Source organism: Parambassis ranga, chromosome 14 (genome assembly GCF_900634625.1).
Source record: "Parambassis ranga chromosome 14, fParRan2.1, whole genome shotgun sequence".
Lineage (NCBI taxonomy): Eukaryota > Metazoa > Chordata > Actinopteri > Ambassidae > Parambassis > Parambassis ranga.
The window spans coordinates 15,330,246-15,347,567 of NC_041034.1; the positions used below are offsets into that span (position 1 = coordinate 15,330,246).

General features: G+C 40.1%; 1 protein-coding gene across 1 annotated transcript in view; it reads right to left on the reverse strand.

Annotated features, from left to right (window-relative positions):
• Positions 1–286: 286 nt before the first annotated feature.
• Positions 287–17,322, reverse strand: part of gabrb4 (gamma-aminobutyric acid type A receptor subunit beta4) — a 34,957-nt gene continuing 17,921 nt past the window's right edge. Inside the window, exons 2-8 of the mRNA XM_028421085.1 lie at positions 15,207–15,274; positions 13,798–14,018; positions 7,919–8,001; positions 4,875–5,012; positions 3,326–3,478; positions 2,359–2,615; positions 287–1,338 (exon numbers count right to left, since the gene is read on the reverse strand). Of these exons, the coding sequence (XP_028276886.1) occupies positions 985–1,338; positions 2,359–2,615; positions 3,326–3,478; positions 4,875–5,012; positions 7,919–8,001; positions 13,798–14,018; positions 15,207–15,274 (1,274 nt within the window). The 3' untranslated portion in view covers positions 287–984. The remainder of the gene's footprint in view (positions 1,339–2,358; positions 2,616–3,325; positions 3,479–4,874; positions 5,013–7,918; positions 8,002–13,797; positions 14,019–15,206; positions 15,275–17,322) is intronic.

Consider the following 17,322-nt stretch of genomic DNA (forward strand, 5'->3'; position numbering starts at 1 on the left):
CTCTAGAACATGTTCTGACACTCTCTGAAATCACAGTATTTTTCAAGACAAAATCATATCTACAATAATCAGTATTTGTTTTCAACCATAATGAAAAAAAGACCCCTACCACCCCCCCCCCCCCCCCCACCACCACCACCCGAGGACGTGTTTTTTTTTTAAAATAATGAGAAGAGTAAAAGGAATACAAGTTTGCGTTGTACTCTGGGGCGGGAATGCGCGCTCAAAACATCCCATCCGCGCATCCGGCCCTTTTTGATGGAGACCATTTAAGGCCAGAGCTCGATGTCTGATAAAGAGAACGATATCACTTCAAAAAACCCAAGGAACAACACATAATCCAAACAAGGTTGCTGTACATAGTAGAACCGGAGATTTTTCCGTGCATGTTATCCATGGGTAATGGCAAGTGCGGGAGTGGGGTTGAGGGGGAAGGTGGTAGGGGGGTAAAGGAAGGGTAGGAAGGGGGGGGGGTGTCAAGGATTTCACTCAGCTGATGCCTGAACAGACAAGCCACCACTGATTTCATGAGCTGCAGTAGAGGATTTCTGATTACAATAAGTATCAATAAAAAGTCAATGGGACTCTGAGACATCTTTTCTCTCTCAAGAGCTTTCCTTTCTCTTTTTTCTCGTTTTCTTTTTTTAGCAAAAATATCATGCAGTCTTTAGTTCCAAAAACCCCTGGTGGGATCTTGTGTTTGTTTGTTTGTTTGTTTGTTGTTTTTCAGCAGGAAAAAAGAAAACTCAAAACCTTGAAATTCTTCTCTCACAATTATTCTTAAACATTCAAGTCATCCTATTAATACTTTGTACAGCAGAAAGGTCCTTCCGATTTCACATGTGTGTATATATAAATATAATATATAGAAATATGCATATACATATGTTCAACTTGTATATGTGTATACATATTTTGGAACTGTATCAAAGCCAATTTAATGTGCTCTCAAAATATGGCCCATGATTCCTAGTGGGATGCACATCAATTCACATAGTACAACCAGTAGATTAGGTTGAAAAATCCAAAGGTGATAGGGAAAATGACCCGGGACCACTTGTCAATGGTGCTAACATCTGACAGGTTTGGGATTTTCAACTTGAGCTTGGAGGAGCGTCGTCGTAGCCGACAGTTGGCCCGGCTCCTCATGGCGCTCCGATCCAGCGAGTGGTGACTGAAGCCATCTCGGGGCGCCATGGGCTTTCTGAATTGGACCCCGGAGCTGTCAAAGGACATGACCGAATTCCGAGAGTCACTGACACTACTCCCCACGTCAGAAGGCATCACCTCGTTGTTCATCTCCAGTGTGGTGAGGAGGATGTTTCCGTAAGCATCCACCTGGGAGGAGAAGGGAAATGACACCGAGGGTCAGTGGGTAGATACGTTGCTGAAGCGCAGCCCCCAAAATCCCCTTTAAAACTGACACCTATGTTAACCCCCACCCTCCCGTCCCACAAGCTGTCAAGCTTAAGCAAAATGTAGGGATGGTATGGAATGTCAATTCTTGCATGCAACATAAATAGTTAACAAAGAGTTAGTGTTTTTTTCACTTGCAAAATAGTGAAATGTAACTTTCAACAACCTAAATAATAATCTGACTTCATTGTGAGGGCTGGCCTACAGCTGATATGATTGCTAAATCAATGTACCCCAACTTTTCTTTGTTCCTCGAGATACAGATTTCTTCGCTGTGTAAATGACCTGAAGGTGTTGGTTTGAAACGGCACGGAAATGGAGTCCTTGCAATGTGAAAAAGAAAAATGAAGAGAACATTAAAACGGCTATAAAATACTGGCAAATAAGCACATTATTTTTCAAAGATTACACAATGCATCAGACATTAAGTTAACAGGAACAAGTTCTGAATAAGCATTTAGTACTTTACACACACACAAAAAAATAAAACAGAGTGAGGGGGGGGCTTCATTCAGTCTGACCATTTTTAACATCCGTCATTGCCAAATTGTTAAAAAGCCAATATTTCCTTGTTTGGATATTTTTTAAGGGTTACGTGTGTTAGCAGAGTGAGAGTGAATAAAGCCTACAGCATAAACATAGACAACAACCTAAATAAGAAATGAGAATGTTTACACCAGTGTTGAGCTAGATGAATAGGTATCTCAATGAAAAGGGGCTATGCTCGATAAAAAGCAGTCAGTGCTTGAGGGAGAAGCAATGGATGATGGTGGGTGAATGCATATTGGGCTGTTGTGGCATCAGTATGCTTCTAGGAGATTACTTTTGGGACAGAGTGGATATGTGTCTGTGGATAAAATGGCTAGAATCCTTATGTTGTTTTGTACTTGAACTCTGACTTGACACAGAGGAGTAAAACAGGCAGCAGAAGAAGGTGCAAACCTGTTCCCTCAGGCGCTTCTCTTCGTATCTTGTGCGCTCGTTGTTCACTTTGTTCAGCCTCTCGTTGAGTTTCTTCTGTTGCGCAGGGCCCCGGCCAAAGAACACGTAATTCACAAAGGCATATTCAAGCAGGGCCAGGAACACAAACACAAAACAGCCCATGAGGTAGACGTCGATGGCTTTCACGTACGGAATCTTTGGGAGAGTCTCCCTAAGGTGGGTGTTAATTGTGGTCATGGTAAGCACCGTTGTCACACCTGAGAACGGCAGCACACACAGAAAGAAAGAACCGAGCGTCAGTCACAGAAGTCTCCTCACATATTTGAATGTCAATATAATCAACTGCCACTGTAGTTACACTGGAACGTGCAGTCCTATGGTTAGCCGGCTATTTATTTAATTGTTTGATGATTAACTCTGCAAGCTAATTTGAATGGCACACAATGTTTTTAAATTAGGGAAGTTTTAGTGCCTTTTAGCTCTGTGTGAATTGATTTCCTTTGTCAACTCCTGTCAATCAGCCCATCACCTTGGCAACCCTCACCAGTGATTCTGGGATGAGGGGTGAAAACATCAAACCTGATCATGCTGAGAGCTGCACTTATGTGATAGGAGAGGCAGGGGCTTCCATCAGAGCTAGCTAGCGGAATCTATCACTAAAGAGTTGCAGTTATGATGTTCGTGGTGCTGAAACTTGGTTGATGTAGAACCAAGCACACATTTTGTTTGTGTATCCTTCCCACTTTTTTTAACAACACTGCCTAATTTGTGGGAAGAATAACAGAAATACCACATCAACATGGCTGTAGCTGCTGTTTGTTTATAGCCTGTAGGCATGTGTGTTGTTGCTGAATCTGTGCCTATAAATATAGACAATTTATGCAGGACCATTTAACATACGTGAGAACTGCATGTAGTTTGATCCTGTGAATATAAGTTTAATAAAGCGGCGCCGGCTGCATCTTACCCAGGGCCACCCGAGCTGCAGAGGCATCGTAATTGATCCAGAAGGAGACCCAGGAGAGGATGGTGATCAAGATGGAGGGCATGTATGTCTGCAAGATGAAATATCCAATGTTCCTCTTAATCCTGAAACTCAGCGAAAGCCTTGGATATGAACCTGTAAGGAAAGAGGATGGAGCGATAGTTTAGAGATGAGCAGGGCAAAAGTTAAAATACATCAGAGAGAGAGGGAAAAAAAGGAAAGAAAAGGGAAATGTTGGCACAACTTGAGAGTTCCGAAGTCTGCACTTTGACAACGCGCAGGGTAGTCATTTCTCCATTTGTTCAGATGGAGCACTTAATTTCCCCAAAGCGATGGATTCCTTTCCAGGGACAAGTTCGATTCCAATTAAACATGGCAGAAAGTCGCAAACACGGCAGATTTTTCTGCAACCTCCTATCTCAGCAGGCAGCTCCAGCATCCCTCTGAGAATTGTCACAGTGAGCTGCTCTGCTTTTCTTTCGCACTTTCCCTGTCCTCTAAACATTACCAAAAGGCCATTTTAAAGGTGGATAATAGCAACGCTTTGCTCTATACCTTAAAAAGGTACAGAAAATGTACACTGTTGCAAGACAAGAGTCAATTCTAATATTTTTTTTTATGATTAAAGTAACACAGCATCAAGATACTGATATAAACACTTCAGGATCTTTCAATAACTACACATCTGTGAGCATGGAAACATGGAAATGTACAGATGGCTGAAATTAGTATTCTCTACTATGTATTCTAACAAGAGTTTTATTTCAGATTGCTTATGATGTCTGATAGATTTCCTCTAAAAAGCTATTTGCTATAGGGGGAACACACATTGATGAATGACCTCATCATCTCAAGGTTCCTGTAAATCTTTGAATGGATCAATACCTTAGCATACATACTTCATCAAGTCTGAGACAAACCAAGTACCTGCCAGATTAATGGCGGCAACAAATGTTCGTGGATTTCATTAAACTCAAACATGATATCTGCACATATATTTTACATTCATCCTCCTTTTAGAAATACGCAGGCAGGCGGCTAAAGTACAGGAAGGTTTTAAATCCCTCGACATCTTATTCCATGAAGTCACATTGACATCTTTGTCAGCAAAAAGAAGAGTTAGATGAGAAAATCAGTACAACTCATCTGTGCACATCTGTATGTTGAATATAAAACCTAACATTAGTTTAGGACTACATCTAAAATAATTACAGTTTTATGGACATTCTGGCGAGTGGGAGAGTAAACAGCCAAACTTGTGAGTTACGTACTCAAACGGCACACAAGCCTGTTAACGTTTTACAAATATGTGAAGATGTCTACCGACAATCTGCTGCACTGAAAAGGAAATTGTCTTTCTGCATGAGAAAATATAATTATATTCCCCACAGTGACGATGACATATTCACTCATGGCTGCGCTCACACAGCTCACAGCAGCAACACAGATGCAGAGGTGTTTATGGATCGTGTTAGAATCCTTTTTGTGTGTGTGCAGACTTTCAGTCTAATTAGGTCCGAACTCTTCTTACCTGTTGTAAACCTGACCTCCCTAGACACCAAGCGGATGTCCACAATGGAGAACTGAGGTAACTCTAACTTGTCGACGCCCGTGACAGCGTTGTCTCCTCCTTGCCAGAAGAACACAATGTCATCTGTGGTATATCCATCTGTGTCGAGGTCAGGATAAATGAGAGGAGAGAGGAGAGAGAGAAGGAAATAAAACAGGGAGCGTAAATGTGATGAGGAAACAATCATTAAAGTTAACCATGTTTCTATATAAAGTCCATTGCAGGAGTATATGTATAACAGGCAGAGGTCACTTTGACAAATCAAACGTTTCTACATGTGTTGTTGTGAAGTCAATAAGCACCACAGTATCTTTGCTGTGTGTTGACTACACTGTGAAATGGCTTCATGTAAATCATTTTCACCTCTTAATGGTCCCAGCGGGAAAAAAAAAAAGAAAAATGAGGTTTAATTTATCTGTCAACTGATGATTTTCCAATTTTTCTACAGAAATCACATATATTCTGATAGAAAGTCTGTAAGTTTAAATCAATAGTTTAAGCAAAATGATTGAGTTTGTTAAATAATAGCTGTGAAATAAGTGTGATAGCACACCAGTCACAGGTGTGGACTCACCACCCTGTAACCATGAAAACGTCCATCTATCCTGAGCTGCAGGCTCGAGTGATCTCGACAAGGGAAAACCCATTTGACGGAGCCGATGAATGTTTCTGTGGGTTGTAATAGAAACACAAACCCATGCGCAGTGTGGCAGCACCCTGCAGCAGCCTGCCAACACTTTTCTGTATGGACACACTAACACTTTCATTCTGTATGGCATGAACTTAACATTCATGATGTTCATAATTTATGACAATAATTATTGTGCCTTACAATTAAAGGTTTATTATAGTCCACAGCACCGAAGACAGAATTAAAAATAAAAACTGCTTAAGAATTATATCTCTGTTCTGCAGGCTCACACTCACATGCTTCACTTTTCATACTATGAAGCTTTATCACTGCACGCATTACGATATGCATGAATATTCATGAACATGCGTCACTTGGCATGACGCTCCCACACATTCTCAACCTGGCAGCGCAACTGAAAAGTGACCACAGCAGTAGATTTATGTCAATAGACTAGCATGCATTCACTGCAGAGTCATTTCTCAGTCCGGGAAGTGTTACTACATTTCACATTCTGCTACCCCACATCCAAGTCACTGAGGGACCGGGATTCATTAACATTAAATCTCTCAGAGAGGTTATAAGGGTAAGGAAATGTGACATTGTCCATGAAATTGAAACAACTGCCTGCCTAATCAATCAAACTGATGTTTAATGTGCACAGTTCACCAGTGCGTAGCTTTCCATGAGCATAAACAGTAGATATTCTTGCAACTTTTTTTAATTCATCACATATCCATATTTTTCTCTGCTTACTGACGTCCCTGAGGGTAAATACTCTGCAGTTTTATCTTGAGCTGCAAAAAAAAACCCCACAAAATATCTGGTGTATTGAGCAACTGGGTTTTGATTGATGGAGCGGTCAATGAAAATGATCACGCAAATACAATTTTTAATTACACTACAAGCACATTTTTCTCTTGGATAATGATTTATCTAAATTAAAGCATTTGGGGGAGAAAAAAAAATGATGCGAAACAACTGCCAATTATTAAATTATGTTCAACTGTGTGCATTCAGCATTTTGTTTTTACATTTTTCATTTAATTACACAGATAGAGAAAAAAAGTGTAGTAATAATGTTAAAGCCACATTTGAATAAAACAAGGCACCTGAAATGTTAAAATGGCTCCACTGTTTTAGAGGACAACGCGGACTTTCTGAGGTCAACAGTGATGTTTCTACTGGCATCTTTCCACCCACGTGGCTCACACCTGGCACTGACAGCAGCCCACTGAGCCAACAGGGGAAGAGACAGCTAATGACAGCCAAGAGGTAACATTAGGCAGGGGCACCGTTTTATAGTTGTGTTAACTTTCTGTGAACAAATGGAAGGTCGCTTTTTGGTATGCTATTTTTAAAAACAACAATGAATTATTACAACAGAACACAGGTTTTATTTTTTTAACAGATTATCAGACAACTATCTTGGAGGTCTTGTGTGTCTCCCTGCATTTCTGTATAAGCATGCTTGTAGTTGTTTTGTATCTCTGAAGTCGCTGTGGTCATGTAAGTCTGACTGAAATTTGTGGGTTTGTCACAGTTTTGAGTCTTATGTAGTTGTTTTACGGCACTTTGAGGTGGTTTTCTGTCTCTTTCTAGGACATGTGCACCACAGGCCCTTTAAGTCTCATTGAGCTCCTCTACCTGTGGAAACAGACCTATTCAGCAATGAGTGTGGTTCACCAGGTTATAAACTAGAGATGTGAAATAAGTCCATTATTTTTTTTTCATGTGTGTAACAATATCTTATTTGCATTAGAAGCACTTTCAAATTAAGATTAAGATAGATTAAGAGCACCATGAAAGAGGCCCCTGATTTCCTCATTCAACAATGCAAGAAAGGAAACAGCTGTATTTGTATTTTTAGATGCAGTAAATAACAGTAATACTGCCAGATACTTCACGTGTTATATCACCAAACCAAGTATATTGACATGTGGGTGATTATTTCTTGAATAAATCATTCCTAATGAACTCTGAAACAAGTGCTGAAGGGCTCCTAACCAATAACTAATTATTACTTTCTCATTATTGACATATTGGTTACAAATTACATGTCCTGCCTACAAATTACCTATTAAAATGGTCCCTGCAGGTGTGAAGGGTGAAGCTAATATTAAACTTTATTTATTTATTGACACATGGCACGCATTAGCAAAGATGCCAAATATTTCACTAATGCTTCCTCTAAATGGTCCCACAGGAATATATTATATATAAAAACCCATTACCTTTTAAAGGTAACCTGTGATCGTTTTAAGTTAACTTTCTGGTGTTGCTGATGTTGCCATTTGAAGGTTGATGTAACATCAGCTTGGATGCCCTTGTTGTGAGAACGCAGTTATGAAGACAGGTGTCCTGCATTACTCACAGCTTTCAATTTCCAGGGTGCAGTTCTGTTCATCCAAGGGGTATCGCCGTAAGTCCATCATGCAAGCAGCAGTAGTGGTTATTCTGAGAAGAAAAAAAAAAAGACGGAGCTGAGACATGAGGATCTGCGTAGACGAGAACACAGAGAATAACATTTTTTTTTCTCCTGACGGAGAAGGTTGAGAGAGAGGTCATGGTTTAGCATGATGCACAATATGATGAATCACCAGCATGCCCACTATGTACTCAAGTACTTTAAAAGTAATTATTTTGTGGTTGTTTGTTGAAAACATAAAAGTGCAGCAGCAGCAGCGGTTCAATAATTCATGCCGGGCTTTTAAGCTTATATTATAGCAAAGACATTTTGCCAATACCCCGTTTGTCTTAATGGCTTTGAATGTATGTAGCTGTGTTTTTCCTTAACATCTTAAGGGTCATCGGATCAGTGCATCACGTGGCAGAGTGCAGCACTGATGAACTACTGTGCTTTCACATTTTAAAAAGATTGTTTGTATTCAGTATGTACCTGTACCTACTTTTCCAGACAACTCTTACATATGATTTATTCTTCTGTGCGTCTGCAAGATGTCATTTCTTTTTATGTGGATCACTAACTGCTCAGCCTCTGTATGGGATTTAGTCGATCTACATTATTTATTGCTCGTTCCGAGATATGCATTTCTGCCAGGTGCTAGCATTAGAAAATATGTGTGCATATCAGTTTATTATTGTCAATAAATCCAGTAGCCCAGGAAAACAGCTTTGGCTACAAATTACTCGTGTAGGGGGTCTCTGGCATTTAACTGAGATATTTACCGGTGCAGCACATTTTAGTAATTACATTTCTGCTGTTCATACCAGCCTTCATTCACTTACTGCCCTCCTGTGTAAATGAAGTAGAAAAGCTCATCACCTCTTGTGTCAGAAGCCACCAGCACAATCAAAGAAGAAGTTTGATGTGTCTGTCTGTGAATGTGTGTGTGTGTGTAAGCATGATGAAGGTGATGTAAAGGTTTAGTCTGTAAAGGAGGCAGCACATTTGCTGCTACATTCACGCAGTTAACAACCCTACATAACAATACCTGGAATTAGTAATGCAGTATATATATAATAAGCCGTGTGTGATGGAAATATATTGCTTGAACACAGAGACTGTAAATTGGTCAAGGTAGCATGCACAGAGTTGTGTCGGCACATAATTGGAAAACAAAATATGTTCTGCTAAAGCTGATGTGGACAGATTAACACGCAGGGATGTGAGGCTTATCTGACCCATGAAGGCAGAAGGTGTCATGAAGGGTAAAGAAAATTATACATAAACAAAACATGTGACAGGTATGTGTTTGTTATTCACAATGACACTGAGCTGCATTCTGCTGCACAAGCATTAAGCTGCTCGGCAACTCCCTGCTGTCTCACAGCGATCCTCTGCTGAGAGGGTAAAGCAAAGGCTACTACTGTTACACACTGTGACAAGGTAACATCATGCATAATTACATTAATAGGAAAGGTCACCTGGCAGTGATGATTGCAGGCCACGAGTTTAAAAAGAAAATACAGTAAGATGTCCTAGAGGCAGTCTGCCATCTTGAGGTCATTTGTTTGTTATATGGTTGGTCACGGTCACGGTTATTATGGTGAACATGGGCTTTGGGTTATGAGTCTTCAGTCTTAACACTTTGTGGACCCGTCCATCCGCCCTCTTTACCTCCCTTTGCAGACTTTGTGGCCTCAAGTGGGAACTTGAGACTGGCTCTAAAAGTCAATTCCTAAAAATGTTAAATTGTACATTTTACAGCCAGTATTACTGCCTATGGGCTATGATTAACAGCAAAGCTGATGAAATGACAGATAGGACATCTCCACATACTACTGTCCACTGAGTGAATGTCTAACACATTTAGAGAAATGACTAATTTTCAATATGTGTGAATATCAGACATAATGTAAAATAGGCATAAATTGGAAACACAATACAGAGCACTGTAGCGGGAGCTGATACACTGAATCAGCATTGTGTGAACTCTTGAGTAAGGCTTTTAACAGATGTTCATTTTTGTAAAACCATGGAGTAGAGTAGAAATAGATAAAACTATGGAAAAGCATTGCAATGTGCTACCTTAAGTTGAAATAAGGTCTTATGTCCTCTGTGAAGACATATCATGTCAAGACTCTGTTACTGTTCTTTAAATCCCATTGCCCCTGGTACAATAAGCACAGTGAAGAGGAGAAAGCCAAGCAGCAGCAGCAGCAGCAGAAATGAATTCTTTACCCCTCTGGAAAACAAAACACTAGAAATAAAATTGATTTCATGTGTGACAAGTCAGAAGAGGAATCATCATCAAGTAGGCACGAGCTGGGACGGCTCGCAGCGAAGGCCTGGGATCTGGAAATGTCAGCAGATGTAGGTCAGCAACTTTCATTCCCACCAGAGATGGTCAGCAGGCTCAGATCTGAGCAGACACTGCAGTCTGACGCTCAGCAGTCCATATACTTTGCAGATTTCAAGATGATGTGCAATATCAGTTTTATCACTAAAAGGCAAAATTGTCTACTCAGGCAAAATATAGAGATATAAAGAGATTTATGAAGCATTATAGAGAAGAGGAAGAGAAACCTTAAGAGGTAAATGCCAAAAGCCGACTGTAATACAGTTACAATTTATGTACAAAATAAAGAGCTGACAAGCAGGCCTGGAGCCCAAGACAGTTAAAAAACAACAATTAAAGGAGCATTCCACTCATTTTTACTGTCCTTTCTTGGCACGTCTCACCCAATATCGTGCGAACATAACACAACTACTAAAAGCAATCTGGAGGTGGACCCTACAGGCTCGGCACTACAGACAGGGAGGCTTTTAGATATGTGAGCAATAGTTTCTGACGCCTACACAGTCTACTCCTGTATCTATTGATGTGTGGTAGCCTGCTTACCAAAGAAGATCATTGTACTATCACAAGGCTTGGCTTAATAAACAGAGGAACATGAGAAAGAGCAGATTCACAGGAATGGGAAGAGAGAAGACACAATCTGGCGAGAGCTTAGCTCAACAAAGCCCTCAATGCTCTCAGGACTTATGTGCACTATCACACTGGCTTGTCGATTTACTAACGATGATTCAGCCTCTTAACTTACTGGCACATTAGCACAAAAAAAAAAAACTGCTCCACTGTTTCTACTGACTCCAACTTCTTTTATTGATGTTCGAAATGACTTTGTTTGCAACACCCAAGTGGCCTCCTGTATCTCCTGCATTGCTCATCAGACTCTGCTTCCTCCCTCTCAGAATGAAAAAAGGGAAGCACAATAGTGAATTTAGCAATGGAACTGCTCAAAAAAAATTAACTTAAATTTAAAAATAACACATTTTAGCATTGGTTTAGAGGGCTAGATTTAAGGATAATGGATAAGGGCAGTATTCATGATTGATGCAGGGACCTGCATATGGATTATCACATTTAAAAATACAAAAAATCTACAGGAAAGAATGCAGCAACACTGTGGAAGATTAGCCTCCAATACATGTTATTTATATGTTAATACCTCTTATCTATTTATTTTATGTATTTCTTATTTCAGAAATACTGGCAAATCCGTGTCTGTATACTTAAAAACATGACATTATCAGAATTGCATTGAAAGTATTTGCCGTATTATTTGATAGTTATAATATGTAGATAGATGACATAAATGTATGTCCAAAGTGGTGTGAAATTTATACAGAAGTCCATGATACCAAGTAGGCTGGTCCAGTTTAGGAACATTGATGCAATTTGATTCCAGCAACCTGACAAAAAAGGCTGCAGGTACAGCAAATGCACCATTTACCACCACCGTCAGGGTACAGCTGAGAGCCTGTCAGCTTGTATTTAAAATGAATATAAAAACAGAACTGGTTGATCAACACAGCTCAGATTAAAATCCATGTGAGCAGTAAGAATCAAGGTAAATAGAAAAAAAAGACAACACACTGGTAGCAGCACATTTCACAGTGAGTGGATAGCGCACGGCACAAGGTGCAGCAGTGTGTGTAATGTGATTGTCCGCAGTTTGTATTCTGCTGTGCTCACGAGCAGCACTGGGGATAGATTCAAACAGGCGCGGCCTTTACAAGAAAATGCTTTTAAGACAACAGAAACGTTAAAAGTCAGTCTAGAGAACCACAACATTCACATGAATTGAACTGAGGACACAATCATCTTTTGTTAACGTAGCGTCTTTTGTTCCGGAGGGGAGAAAATGTCCACATAACCCTTGAGGCAAAGTCAAACATTTCAACAAAGTGATTTGATTACATGCTTACAGGAGGCTTGTAAAAGTCCTGGAAGCACCACTGCATGTTGATTATACACTGCTTGTAATTACTGTACACTGTTGAAAAAAAAAAAAAACGGTCTGGAGGACAGATCCAAGGGCTTGACACCATCTGCCATACAGTAATATGGCAGCAGGGAAAGATGTGGTGTGTCTAAAGATGGTGGAGAAATGGGTGGTGCAGGTACAGCTTTCTGCACAAAGCTAGCGGAGCTGCAAGTGTAACACCATTTTCCTCTGGCGCCAGTCCATTTTCCTGCCTGTGCTGTGGTTCTGTGGCTCCAGGGGAACCTGCATGAGGTGCGTGGAGTGGAACAGCTGGGGATGTTTATTCAGATCAGGTGGTGCGCTGTAATTTCTACCATTTTGCCATGAAATTCTCCTGTGACTCCACCTGCTTTAATTGGAGGTGGCACTAAGTTTTTCATCTTTTACCTCCTTTAAAAGCTGCATTTTAATGATATTAAAGCAGAGTTTGTACTTAATGGTTCCTAATATTACCCACAGTGTCATATGGGAGCTCTTTAAAACAGCTGCAGTGAGAGAGTGAGGGAAGCAGATCTGCCTTAAATTTACATCTATACACATCTGCTGTGTGGACACACGAGTACAGTTTTAACCTCTCTTTGACTTGTCTCCTTCTAAAATTAGCTTGCCACTTCCTGTGCATGTCACAAAACATAAAAAACTCCTTGCAGATATTAATTTTCCTCTTCTACATCAGCGAGGGTGCACTTCAATAATAGAAACAATAATAGTCTTGTGATAAGATTCATGAAAGGAGAAAGAAAAACTTTTGCCATCACATCTACTTTTCTGTCAGCACCAATCCAGTAGCCTAATTCAGACTTTCTGAATACTGATTATTGCATTAATAATTCATTGCTTCATACGATCTAAACCTTGCCTCTGCTTTTTTTTTTCTTTTATTCATGGAACAAAACACAGCTTCTGTGCCTCCATCAAACGACTTTATTTTAATGACTTGTGTTATGAAAAGCAGCCATCCATTCCGAGTTTGAACAAACCTCAGGACGCTTTCTTACTTTTAGCAGGGCCCAGGGGATTTTAGATGGGTCCCTCTGCGCACATACTGTTGACTGAATTGTCTGGTTTTGTCACAGTGATCTGGGACGTCGAGGTGGTGAGCATTTTAAACCTTTTTTTAGCCGTTCTGGGTCAACGAACCTCAGCTAACAAAACATTGTGATTTATTATTTTTTCTTTGTCTTTGGTTGGACTTAGAACTTTGTAGGAAAAAAAAGAAAAAACAACTTTAAAGCCTGTTCATTGTTACCAAAAATAAATCTGTCATAATTCATCCTGCCACAGGGATAATTGATTCGCACCATAGCGGCCATGATGGCGCCACATGTGATCTCAGGTAGGTTCTCTTTGCTGGCTGCACATATGTAATCACATCATGTATGTACCAGAGTTTCATTTATTGCATCTGTGCTCATTCTGTTCCAGGTCACAGGGAGGTGAAGCCTATCCCCCATACTCATTGAATACGTTTAAAACAGGGGCACATACTTAGAGGTAAGTGTGACACAAAGCTCTTACCTCAGCCCATATAAGACGGTGCCATCAGGGTGCAGTCGAATCATACGGTTCTTGACCGTCACGCCATGGAGAAAGGACTTCTTGTCGTTAAGGAAGTAGGTGTCAGGGAGCCAAAGCTGGTCTGCTACACGGTTGTCCAGAGTCAGGTTTAGGTTCAGCTCACCGTAGGCCAAACGCTTATCTCGCCAACTCTGCTGGAAATACATTGTGATGGTGTAGTCCTGGGAAGGAGGAAGGAGAAACTTCCATGAACTCAGATCACCATTCATCTGTTTATGTTTATTTTAACATTTCCTGCTACTGCATCACAAACATTTTGCGACCCATGAAAATAAACAGTGATCAATGTGTTAGCAATGTATGATATTGCACTCAGGTGGAGACATAATGTCTGTCCATGTCTGTCTGTCTAATCCATTGTTGCAAGATACTGCACAAACATATTAACACTTGTGGTATATCCCTGGCATTCTGTTCTTATATTAATTCTTTTGTTAAAAAAAGTGTCAGCGTCATTTAAAAATGAACAGTTATTAAATGAGGTAAAAAAAACAAACATTAAAGTTTTAGTTTTTTCTTGTTTTGTTTAATCTGAAGGAGCAAATTTTGTTGCTCTGTTGTTTCTGAGAGCTAAATGTATATTTTGAGTAATTAAGTGTTCCCACTGTGCATCTTGTCCTCTCATGAATCAAAGACTTTGTGCGAGAGAGCAAAGAAATGTCAAGCGAGTCATTAACAAATGTATCTGAAACAAAGTCTTTGAGCCGGTTGAAAACGAAGAAAGAGAAGGCACAAGACAACAAAAGGCGACAGAAAAGCTGTGGCACCATGTGGGAGGAGTGAGCCACACTGTGAGTGACTGTGTCACAGTGGGTGAAATAAAGAGAGTGCTAAGAGACACAATGACGTCATCGCTCAGGCATCAGCCATATTGCCTTCTTCACTACACAGCCGGCAGTTCTCACTGCTCTCAAGTCTGTGTCAGAGCAAAAAGAATATGTCCTGTACTGCATGCAGCGTAGTGCAGGGATCACTGTACACTGTGAGCCCTTTGAGTACTTAAAAAAAAAAACAAAGAAATGGTTATATTTATTTTTACAACAGACTTTCAATAAAGTAGAAGTACACTTCTATTCGTCAGGACTAACACCTTACAGCCCATTCAGTCCAATTGAACTGTCAAATACACTATTTTATTTGTGGCTGGGAAGCCGGTGAGTGCACCTGCAGCTCCCTCTAGATGTGCTGGGCCTGTTTGTATTGAACCTACTTTACTGCCTAACAAGGTCACAGGGTCCTTGTGGGCAGTCCTCCAAAGGTAATGAGTAAAGTTAGCAATAACAAAAACTGCAGTGTGAGGGTACATCACACACATTTTGGATGGCTGGGACAAACACAGCAGAACTCACCATGTTTACTTCTGAGATGGAGTCGATGCTCGCTATATTGATGCTCATTCCTACGATGACTGGAGGACCTAAGGGAGTAAAGGAGAATTTAATGTTACCAAAAAAGTACACAAAGAACAGCATGCACTTCCATATGTAGAAGCAGTTGCTCTTCATTTTTGTAACATAAACTATTAGATGAGTACAGTTGCGTATACAGTCACATGAGGGGTTGAACACCACCAGTGCAGACCAACATCAGATCGATTAGCAGTGATGAAAGATGGCATTTATTAGCAAACTACTGCTCAAATACACAAGCTATATATATGCTACTGAGACATCTCAGAAGCTCATTTAAACTACATTTGTCTAGGTTAACAATTCATGTAAAGGAACAGGTCCAAACCATGCTCATTTACATGACTACTGTACAGTACATGTTGTATACATGTAAACAAATATGCACACTGACTCCCTTACATGTACTATAAACACTTAGCCTTCTTCAATATTCAGACAACTTACAAGGATTATGCATTCCCAGCGCTCATGTAACCACATATTCAGTCCCTGAAACCAACAGCCAGTGACACTGTGTGACTGCGTCGTGTACAACCATTAACACACACACACACACACACACACACACACACAGATACGCCTACACGCGGTATTGTCTCAAATACAAGAATTCATGAAATATTCAGAGGCAAAACGCATACTTAACAATTATATACTTTGAATAACTGCGATGATAAATGACCCTGTACAGTACCATGTGCTGGGGTATTCCCTGAGCCTCCAGCTCACACAAAGTTTAATCATTTTGCTGGTGTCGGCTCTTTTCTGATTAGGTTTAATCTTCCACTCCAAAAAACTTTTTTTTTTTTTTTTTTGGCTAAGACACATTGTAACCGCAGAGAGGACTGTTCACTCTTCATATTGTTTTTCTTCCTTTGTCTGTTCTCGTCTTGATTCCTGGCATCCACCTTGGGCTGCGGCCTGTGGGAGGGAACAGATTTGTTGCCACTGGTTCTTGATGTTTTATTAATACAAATTCTTTCTCCTTCTATATACACACACCTGAACACACTTCATCATTCTCTACCTTTTTTCATACTGTGTCGCTTTTACTTTGCTTGATCAGGCCACAAAAATGTGAATTGCTGACACGGAAAACAGGAAAAAAAAAGTGAATACAGCTCAGTGATTGGTTCACGTGGGAGTGCTGAATCAGGATATTCTGCAAATGTTCTGTGGTTTTATAGTGAAAAATTTGCATAGGTATCATAAACAACACAGAAACAGCTCTACTGCAGCATAACTTATCACATGATATTTTTAAAAAGAACCATACTGGATTAAAATGAGGAAGTGCAAATGGAATATGATCGCATTTCTTTTCAGATTCTATACATATTTTTTCAGTAACATAGCAGGGGTTTGTGTTAGATTAAAACGTGTTTAAACTATAAAGGATGACAGAAGTATCAGGTAGATTTCATTTGTTAGCATTTGTTAGTTTTTTCCTGGTAATAATGTGATGTAATTTGCACGTTTCAGTCCTTAGGACAGACATTAAGGGCAACTCCTGACTCACTGCGGACGGGGTGATTCATTCTTGATCCAGCTGATGGATGTGCAACATGAGTTCAGACCTACAACGGAATCCTCTTAAAATACTCTTTGAAATGCAAAAAAAGAACTGAAAGTCTTGACAGCTGCTGTTTATGCAGTTCAGAGCCCAGATGGATTTTTTGACAATATGTATATAAAAACAATTTGTCCAAATACCATCACAGTCTGAAATAAAGGCTCCGGGTGCATACAAAGGTCATGTGACTGTAGCTCTGATTATTGACTAGGGTGTAAAACACAATCCAATCCATGCTGTCAGCCTGCCCGTCACCCTCACTAACTACAGTGTCTATCATTGTATTAATAGCATAGACTCACAAAGTGTACGTCTGGCTTCGATTATTTAGACAAAAGGGCTCCTTGTGCACTCTAAGTGAAATAAAACAGGGCTGGAGCAGTCTGTGTCAGCAAAGATGTTACTGAATAACTGTTTATTCTAGTGTTTGTATTGCTAGTACACATTAAACCAGTTTTTTTATTCCGATGTAATGTCTAT